Source organism: Oxyura jamaicensis, chromosome 10, assembly GCF_011077185.1.
Source record: "Oxyura jamaicensis isolate SHBP4307 breed ruddy duck chromosome 10, BPBGC_Ojam_1.0, whole genome shotgun sequence".
Lineage (NCBI taxonomy): Eukaryota > Metazoa > Chordata > Aves > Anseriformes > Anatidae > Oxyura > Oxyura jamaicensis.
The window spans coordinates 21,434,408-21,443,281 of record NC_048902.1 but is presented as its reverse complement, the minus strand read 5'-3'; the positions used below and the strand labels follow the sequence as shown (position 1 = coordinate 21,443,281).

The window sequence follows — 8,874 nt, the reverse complement described above, 5'->3', positions numbered from 1 at the left end:
GCGGAGCACACACCTCCTCGATCCCCCTCCGGTGCTCTGATGCTGCCTTTTCCTGGGACACGAGATCAGGCGGGGCCTGGGCACAGGAACAGGGCATGACCTGTGCATGGGGCCAGGTGCAGTCTGTCCCAGCAGGGACTACGTGGAGACACTGATACGGTGTGGGGCGCGTCGTCGCCGCAGGACGCGCAAGGCTGGGCTGCTCCGCCGGTGCTGGGGGGAGCCGTGGAGGCAGAGGGGGCTCAGCAGCAGCCACAGGTAGAGCAGGACACAGGCCCAGCACGAAGCCACCTTCACCCAGAACGTCGACCAGCTGCCGTGCGTGAAGGTGGTCTCCAGCACCGCGTTCTCATAGCTGGTGGGAGAGGGCAGGTGTCGACACCCGAGGGACACCAACAGGGGTGACCCTGGCATCTGCTGGGGATTGGGCAGGGGCTGTTGGGCAAAGCAGCGCAGGTCTGCAGGCACAGAGCCGTGTTCTTGCCCAGCACATGACCGGACTGGTGACACTGGCCCAACGTGGAGCAGCCTGTGACAAACACCAGGCTATGGCCACACCATGAGCGGGTCAGAGCTGGCTGCTGACAGTGCTGGTAGGCAGCCTGGGCAGGATGGCTGAACCAGAGCTAGGGAAAAGGAGCAAGGATAAGGGGGGCATGCTGGCCAGCACCCTGGGCCCTACCTGAACCAGTTGGTGAGGGTCATCATGACATAGAGCGAGGCAAGGAAGAAGACAAAGTGGAAGGCTGAGTAGCTGTAGACAACCCGGTCTCGCTCATCCTGGACAAGGCACTGTCCCCTGGCAGGCTCCTCTTGCTCGCATGTCTGCTCTGCACCTGGGAGAGTGCAAGATGACAACAGCTCCTGCACCCTGTCCTGGCCAGCACCCCTAGGGTCTGACGCTGGTGCCCACGTTTGTGTGTTTCTGCAGCCTCTCCCCGACCTGCTGGCACTCACCTCTCAGCTCCTCCTCCATCTTCTCTGGGCAGCAGAAGCAACAGGAAGGTTTCTGTAGAAAGCCAGAGAGGCGAGCTGGTGATGGTTTGGGGTAAAGACAGGGACCTGTGGCCACCCCTCCCTGCTGCTGCTGGGGCAGCCCAGCCCCACAGCTGCTGCCCCACTCAGGCAGCCCCACAGCACCTGGACTGAGCTGGCCCTGCTGGTACCACGGCTGCCCAGCTGCAGGGAGCTGGCACAGATGGGGTAAGCACAGGAGAGTCGCCAGCTGAGCTGGGTGAACCTGCCTCTGCCCCAGGGCTGGAACTGGGGCACGGGAGGGCTCTGGGCACTGCGTCTGGGTGTCTGTGGCAGGAGGATGTGGGGCACAGAGGGGGGCTGGCAGCGTCCGTACTCACTTTAAACTCGAAGCTGTAAACTTTGACCATCCAGAGGGGCCCAAAGATCTCAGCAAGATAGGAGGCTTCATTACTGCGCACGGGAGAGAGGCAGAAGGCGTAACGCAAGGGAATGCCCTAGCCCACCCCACGGATCCATCACCTGGGATCCACACAGCAGCAGCAGACTTGCTGTGCCCGGCATGGGGACGTTACGCTGCCCCTGCCCAGCGGGAGGTGCCCCTGGGTACAACCCAGCTCCACCAGCCATGCCACAGGCTAGGGACAGGGTCCCCACACGGTGCTGAGCTGGCTGTGCCCAACAAAGGGCAGTTCTGGGTGTGCTATGACATGCCGGGTACCCTTGCACCCTGTGCCACGGGCACACGCACCATGCAAAGAGCACGCAGGCATACATGATGGCAGCCCCCAGAACAGCAACGGTTGTGTCCTCTGTCTGCAGCTCATCCTGCCGGGTGCCGGGGAAGCAGACGGTGAGGTTCTGCCCCTTGTAGAGCACTGCAGGGAGGTGGAGGTGAGAGGGGGACTGTGTCCCAAGGGCTGTCTGTCCACAGAAGGTGAGACCACTCACCTCTCTCTGGAGGGCGGCTGGACAGCGCAGAGAAGGTAAGGTACATCATGTAGCAGCTGATGATGGAGGACTGCAGCAGCCCTGACCGCGGCTGCTCTGCAAGGAGAGGGGTCAGAGGCTTTGTGTGGGCTCCAGGCAGTCCCCTCCTGTGGGTCTCCTGCCCAAAGCCCTGTGCCAAGGCACAGAACAGGGCCAGCAGGAGCTGGGACCTCCCCAGGTGCCCACTGCTCTTGTGCTGAGCTGGGAGCTTGCAGCTGCCCTCCCGGTGCTGGGATGCAGCTAGCCCTGCACTTCGCCAGGTGGTGCCGTGCCGTGTGGCACTGTGTGGTACTCACTGAGCCGCACGCAGGGCGTGATGGAAATGAAAGACACGATGCCGCAGAGGCTGCCGTTGACGGTGAGCAGCGCCTTGTTGAGCTGGCAGGCAGCCGGGTGGGTGTAGTACTTGTAGAGGAAGGAGAAGGCGGCACAGGCGAGGGTGTAGAAGGCAGCTGTGGCCAGCAGCACGGCCAGGTACCAGCGCTTGTCCTGCGCAGCGCCTGTCAGCCTGCCGGGACAGGGGTGAGAGCCAGGGGCACTTGGGCACCCACCTGGCCACACCGGCACTCACCAGTTCTTGTTCCAGGTGTGCGCAAAGGCGGTGATCAGCACCAGCTGGATGAGGATGAAGGCAAAGCCCCCACAGACGCCCGTGTAGTGCCAGGCTGCAGGGGGAGAGGGTGGCGGTGGGGCTGGCACGAGGCGGGGGGACTTGGGGCTATGGGCAGGGGCTGGCCTGGGCAGGGTAGGGGACACACCTAGGATGAAGCTGTCCTCGGGGATGAAGAAGCTGGCGGCACAGAGCCCCACCAGCACCAGCAGCTTCAGGAACCAGAACCTGTGGGCAGTGAGCACCAGCTAGATGCAGGACAGGGGCACCCAGCAGCCCCAGCAGCCCCCAGCCCCTTTCCCAGTCTGTACCCGTTGTGGAGCTGAGCGCGGCAGTCCGTGCTGGAGCGCACATTGAGGAGCAGGGCGGCCTGCAGCAGGTGGAAGCAGGCGGTGCCGAAGCAGACCCGGTACACGGCTGAGGAGCCCACAAGCCGCTCGCAGTCTGTGCCGCCAGGCAGGTGCTGGCATAGCACGGCCGAGAACGGCACCTGCAGGCACGGCGAGGGGCTGGGACCGGCGGTGTGCCTGCACCATGGGGACCCCTGGCACCCCCCGCACCCTCAGCACAGTGGGACCCGTGATGCCCCCAGCACCCTCTCCATCCCTGGTATCCCCAGCACCCCAGGGATCACTGGCACCCCCACACTCCAGGCAATGGCTGCATCTTCATCTCCTGGCTCCCCTTTCTCCTAGGCACCTCCAGCACCCCCGCTGCTCCCAGCACTCTGGAGCCCCCAGCACCCCGGGTCGCCCAGCTCCGCCGTTCACCTTCTCCCTCACGGCCTGTGCCACGGTGCGGGACAGCATGAGGCAGCACACGGCGGAGGCCAGGACGTGCAGGAGGGTGTAGAGGACACGGGTGCCCGTGGACACGCGGAGCCCGCGGCAGGGGCTGCAGCCGCACCCGCAGCACAGCTGTGGGGGCAGCGCAGTCAGCGGAGACCCGCAGCCCCCCGCAGCCCCCCGCAGCCCCCCGTTCACCCCGGGGTCCCACCTGGCCCAGCAGCGAGTGCAGGAGGCGGCCGCACGCCCTTGTGCCCGCCATGGCCCGGCTCAGCCCCGCTGCCCCGGCGGGATTAGGGGGATTGTCGGCTCGTCCCGCCCCGCCATCTGCTCCGGGGAGCGGGCCGGGGGGGGGGGGATTAGCTGCTGAGCCCCCGCAGCCCCTCACCGCGGGTCGCTCACGGGCACGGCGAGGCCCTGGGGGGCTGTGTCTGGGGCTGTGTTTAGAGGGGCTGTATTTGTGGGGCTGTGTCTGGGGCTGTGTCTGGGGGGGCTACGTGGACACGGTGGCACTGCCGGTGCCGAGGCGATGGCTGCCGCTGGGGAGGTGCCGGTGAGGGGGGGCCGAGGCGGGGGGGGCCGCGGGAGCAGCGCGCGGGCCTGGGGCGGGCGGAGCGCCCCGGCGCTGCCCGCCGGCCTCCCGCCGCCTGGGGGCGCTGTCCCGCCTGCCAGAGCTCCTCTCGCTGGTTCCGCCGCCGTCACGTGGCCGGAAGCGGGCGTGCAGGCGGCGCGATGGCGGCCGAGGGGGACGTGGAGCTGGAGCTGGAGACCGAGCCCAACGGCTCCGGCGGCGGCGGCAGCGACGGGGCGGGCGGCAGGGCGGCCGAGAAGCCGCGGAAGCACGACAGCGGGGCGGCGGACTTGGAGAGGGTGACGGACTACGCGGAGGAGAAGGAGATCCAGAGCTCCAACCTCGAGACGGTGCGGCCGGGGGGGGGGGGGGGGGCCGGGGGGGGGGGGGCCCCCGGGGCCGGGGGGGGGGGCCCCGGGGGGGGGGGGCGGGGCGGGGGGGGGGGCGCCCCGGTGGTGCCGGGGGGGTCCCGGTGCCGCGCCCCGCCCTGACCGTGCTCGTCCCGCCAGGCCATGTCGGTGATCGGAGACCGGCGGTCCCGGGAGCAGAAGGCGAAGCAGGAGAGGTAACGGAGCGGCCCCGCGCTCGGCCCCGCGCCCCCCGGGGAGCGCCGTGGGACGTGCCCGGGTGAAGGGGGGGCCTCACCGGCGGTGGGCGCTGCCTCGTTGTAGGGAGAAGGAGCTGGCAAAAGTGACCATCAAGAAGGAGGACCTGGAGCTGATCGTAAGTGGGGGCAGGGGCGGGGGGCAGCGTGTCCCCAGCCACTGTCCGGGGGCTGGCACTGCCCCAGCTGGGGAATCCTGGCAGCGTGGGGCAGGTGCACGCTGGGGTGCCCCAGGCAGGCCGAGCCCCTGCCTGCGGCCGTTTGGTGCCTGCTGCAGCAGGCCGTGGCTGTCTTCCTGCAGATGAACGAGATGGAAATTTCACGGGCCGCTGCAGAGCGCAGCCTCCGGGAGCACATGGGCAACGTGGTGGAGGCTCTGATCACCCTCACCAACTAAGCGTGGGCCTCGCAGCTGCGCTGGCGCTGCCGTCCCTTGCTCTGGGAGCGGCCCCCTGCCCGACATAGCCCTGGCTGGAGAGGACATGCATTAACTTATTGAATAAAGGCACCAGCGGGAGCAGGCCCTCCCTGTGGCTTGCGCAGCGCCGAGTGCTTCCCCTGGGGAGCAGCAGATTCCAGAGGGTGCCTGGCCCCAGGGAGCGGTGGGGATGATGTGTGGCATTGGGCTGGGGGACCGCGTACCCCGTGAGCAGAGAGCAGCTGCTGGTCCCTGCCTGCGGAGGAGTGGGCCTGCCCTGGGGCTGGCACCAGGCTCGAGCTCCTGCTGGGGACAGGCTGTGAGGGGTTGGGCTGTTCCCGAGCAGGGCAGCTGCTGGCCCTCCATCGCCCCGCTGGTGTAGGTGCAGGATGCACACGTGCCAGGCTGCACGGGGCAGCCACAAAGGCACCGCACTGCTGCTGCTTGCTCTGTGAACCTAGCTGCAGCTGGGGGCCAGGCGTGCAGGCGGCTGTAGACCCAGGATGTGAGCACCAGGCAGAGACCAGCCTGGAACAGCCCCTGCCTTGGCCCCTGCCCCACCCCTGAGAGCAGGCAGGAAGCCCAGGCGAGCGGTGACGTCACCTGTGTCCCACCCCTTAACAAGGGCTCTCCCCTTTCCTGGGGAGGGGAGGTGGTGCTGTGGGGACACTGCTCCCCTGCAGCCCTGTTGCTGCCCTGGCAGGGGAGGGGCAGCGCTGCGGGGGGGGGTGGCACCGGCATGTCTGTGGCTGGAGCAAGGCACAGAGGGCAGCTGAGCGCCTGACACGCTCCTCCACAGACACTGCTACCACAGTTCTTAAGAAAACAATTGCTTTAATCAAAACAATCCCCTTCCACTGCACAGGTAGAAAAGCCAAGCCCCGCAGAAACAGGGTTAGGAAACATTACAGCTGTTCCAAACCAAAAAGAGGGCCTGATTTGATTGATAACAGGAAAGGTACAGGGCATAGGGAGACACTACGGAGCACACAGACATAAAAGTCCGCGAGTTCCTCTGAACCCGGGGGCAGGGAGTGCTGCGCTCCTGCACAGCCGTGCCTGGCGCTGCCGAGGCTCTTTCAGGGCGGTGGGGCGGTGACACAGCCGGGGCTGGGCAGCTCGCGTGGGCAGCAGCCTCTGCGAGAGCCAGGCATGGAGAACGCCGTGTCTGCGCGGCGCAGGCGGATCGTGCCGCCGTGCTGATGGGGAGGATGTGCAGGGGCACAGGAAGAGTGTGCCACGCCCCGAGTCCTGGAGGTGTTTTGTCCCCTCTGTTCCTGCTCAGGCTCTCAGGCAGCTGGCACGGCAGCACCTTCCTGCCCGGCGGTCAGCCACGGGACGCCTCCCGCGTACCTCCTTAGGTCGTTTTTCGCTTCTTGGCCGAGGGTCGCTCAAAGACGTCCCGCACACCTGCTGCCTTCTGTTTGAAGAACTTGGTGTTCTGTGCACTCTCCTGGCCCCAGGCAGAGTCAAACGAGGTGGTGTCCTGGTCTACCAAGTGCGTGTACTTCGTCCGCCCCGAGCGCCCGAAGTTCTTGACCTGGGAGCAGGAAAGCTGGTGAGCAGCCACACGGGGGAGACGGGGGGACCCTGCCCTGTCACACCGCAGCTCCTTCCCCCCAGTGTGCCCAAGCCCCTGCCGGTCAGCCCCCGCACACCCACCTGCATGACTTTGGGCAGGATGGTCTTGTTGAAGTGGTCCTCGAGGGTCGGGGCACTGAAGTCCCGCTTGTACACCTCCTCGTCTTCATCCTGCGGAGGAAGCGCACACCTGCTTGAGCTGCAAGCTTCCAGCAAGTGCCAGGAGCAGAGCAGAGCCCCCAGAAACCGCTGCTCCGCTCTGGGACTGCCGCAGCGCCTGCGGTCCTGCCTAACCTCAGGACTCGTGCAGAGCTGCCGGGAGGCAGCATGAGCAAGGTTGTACTGCTGCTCACCCCGTCCCGCCACCCCTGGCAGGCAGCTCACATCACCTCCTTCACTCCAGCCGTGCCCTGCCACTGAGGGCTGGCTCTTGTCCCACACACGTGCCCAGCGCTGGGCTGGACACCGCAAGGGGAAGCGCCCCCACGGCAGCCGCATGGTCCCACAGAGCCCCGCAGCGGGAGCGGGGTCTGGCTGCAGCACTCACCATGAAGAAGGCGCCGCGGTGGTAGTACTTCTGCAGGAACTTGTATTTGCCCTTCACAGCCTTGTTGGTGATGACCTTGCCGTTGGCCCGCAGCTCAGCACGGCGCTCCTCCTCTGTCAGGTTCCGCATCCGCTCGATCTCCGCCTTCTCCTTTTCCATGCTGGCCAGGAGAAAAACTTTGAGCCCCGCGCACCCAGCACCCCCCTGAGACAGGACAGCTGCTGCCACCGGGGGCCTGCTGCGGGGTCACAGTTGTAAGAGTACTCTTGCCCCCAGAGTAAGAGTATCAGAGTAAGGGCACCCTGAGGGTTTTTGGATGTTCTGTCTAGGCAAGAGCACGCTGCCAAAAGGGAGTCAGGAGGAGATGCCTCCACTGTCCGCTGCCCTGAAGGGCTTGGGGCCGCAGGCACTCCCCTCCTGCCCGAGCACACAATACTCACGCTTCTCGTTCTTCGCGGTCCCGTTTGATGCGCTTCAGCTCACGTACTTTCCAGGCCTCATACTCCTCCTCGTCATTCTCATCATCAGTGTCAAGAGCATCCAGTGCTGCCAGCGAGCGTTTGTTCTCCTCCAGCTCCTTCTTCGCTTCCTCCTCCACGATCTGGAGGCAGGACCGAGCTCAGCCCGTTGCACTGACTGCCCCGCGCAGAACCCCAGCCAGCCCCATGGTACCTTGAGCGTGTATTTGCGCCTCTCCTCTGCCAGTCTCTTTGCTTCCTGCTCCAGCTCTTTCTGCTTCAAAGCCTCTGCTTCTCGCTCCTGAACTGTGATTCGGTCCTTCCTGCAGGCATGGACCACAGAAACCTTCAGCCTTTTGGCGAGCTATTTCCCTTCTGGTGCTGCCCAACCCAGGGTCTGTTCCCCCTGCGGCCGCAGGCACACACAGGGGGAAGAAGATCCTGCAAGTGGCTGTGGAGCACCGCAGAGCTTGCTGCTTGCTTCCCACTGCACTGCACCTGCCCAAAGCCCCCATCAGAACCGTGCTGCCACTCGCACCCAGCCGTGCCCTGTCAGGACACTGCAGCTCTCTGCCCTCCCCTCCTGCAGGAGCAGGATCCGTGCGCGGCACCCAGCTGCCCGCTCCTGTGTCCTCAGCCGGGGCTGGCCCAGGCCGCTCTGCCACCTACTTGCGGATGAAGACAGGTTTGAGCCGCGGCTCCATTTCATCCTCGCTGTCTGTGTACTCCTCGTACTCAGACTCTGACTCGGACTCTTCTCCAGATCTGCCCTCGTCTTCCAGCTCCATCACCTCCAGCTCCTCGGTTTTCCTCTCCTGTGCTCGCTGGCGCATCATCCCACGCCGACGCTCGATCTCCTAATGGAGACGCATTGAGCGCAGTCAGCCAGCCTTGCTCCTGCTTCCTTCTCCCTTTTCCATACAGAGTGCAATGCTCCGAACTCCCTGGCTATGAGATCACCCACCCGCAGGGTGGGGGTGGCCTCCCCCAGTGCCCTGTAACCCGCAAGGCAGCATCACACCGCCTCTGGCTGTAACTCAGGTGCTGGCCCTCGCTCAGTCCCCCTGGACAGCTCCCACCCTGTATAAATGCAACTCCAGTTATGGCACTCGGGGACCTCTCTAGGCTACCCCTGTCCAGCAATGTGAGCGTACCTCATCGTCGATCTCCTCCTCCTCCTCCTCGCTGGTGTCCTCTCGCTCTAGGCGCCACGCTTCGCCCTCCACCTCAGAATCGCTTTCTCCAACCACTTCAGGCTCCACGATCTTACGGTGCCGTGCCAGCCTACGATGGAACCCAGTTAGATTCAGTGCTCTAAATGCACAGGGACTGCAG

General features: G+C 65.6%; 4 protein-coding genes across 4 annotated transcripts in view; 2 read left to right on the top strand and 2 right to left on the bottom strand.

Moving 5' to 3' along the window:
* LOC118172202 (peptidyl-prolyl cis-trans isomerase FKBP8-like) overlaps positions 1-99 on the top strand; it is a 4,585-nt gene extending 4,486 nt beyond the window's left edge. The window contains exon 7 of the mRNA XM_035335959.1: positions 65-99. Coding sequence (XP_035191850.1) covers positions 65-99 — 35 coding nt within the window. The remainder of the gene's footprint in view (positions 1-64) is intronic.
* Positions 18-3,622, bottom strand: SERINC4 (serine incorporator 4). The gene is given in 12 exon segments (XM_035335958.1): positions 18-355; positions 683-949; positions 951-1,009; positions 1,356-1,428; positions 1,727-1,853; positions 1,927-2,022; positions 2,262-2,473; positions 2,537-2,630; positions 2,724-2,803; positions 2,887-3,065; positions 3,346-3,571; positions 3,606-3,622. Coding segments are annotated over 12 exon segments (1,647 nt in total). The 3' UTR covers positions 18-138.
* A 437-nt stretch (positions 3,623-4,059) lies between these two features.
* Positions 4,060-5,060, top strand: HYPK (huntingtin interacting protein K). The gene is made up of 4 exons (XM_035335769.1): positions 4,060-4,281; positions 4,441-4,496; positions 4,603-4,654; positions 4,837-5,060. The coding sequence occupies exons 1-4, from the start codon at positions 4,093-4,095 to the stop codon at positions 4,930-4,932; spliced, it is 393 nt and encodes a 130-aa protein (XP_035191660.1). The 5' UTR covers positions 4,060-4,092; the 3' UTR covers positions 4,933-5,060.
* Positions 5,061-5,767: 707 nt separating this feature from the next.
* Positions 5,768-8,874, bottom strand: part of MFAP1 (microfibril associated protein 1) — a 30,957-nt gene continuing 27,850 nt past the window's right edge. Inside the window, exons 4-10 of the mRNA XM_035335956.1 lie at positions 8,694-8,824; positions 8,209-8,396; positions 7,754-7,862; positions 7,522-7,682; positions 7,082-7,241; positions 6,616-6,705; positions 5,768-6,493 (exon numbers count right to left, since the gene is read on the bottom strand). Of these exons, the coding sequence (XP_035191847.1) occupies positions 6,311-6,493; positions 6,616-6,705; positions 7,082-7,241; positions 7,522-7,682; positions 7,754-7,862; positions 8,209-8,396; positions 8,694-8,824 (1,022 nt within the window). The 3' untranslated portion in view covers positions 5,768-6,310. The remainder of the gene's footprint in view (positions 6,494-6,615; positions 6,706-7,081; positions 7,242-7,521; positions 7,683-7,753; positions 7,863-8,208; positions 8,397-8,693; positions 8,825-8,874) is intronic.

Coding starts and splice junctions, on each gene's coding strand:
- HYPK (XM_035335769.1), top strand. CDS start 4,093: ATGGCGGCCGAGGGGGACGTGGAGCTGGAGCTGGAGACCGAGCCCAAC. Junction 4,282..4,440: donor AGAGCTCCAACCTCGAGACG/GTGCGGCCGGGG, acceptor TCGTCCCGCCAG/GCCATGTCGGTGATCGGAGA. Junction 4,497..4,602: donor CAGAAGGCGAAGCAGGAGAG/GTAACGGAGCGG, acceptor GCCTCGTTGTAG/GGAGAAGGAGCTGGCAAAAG.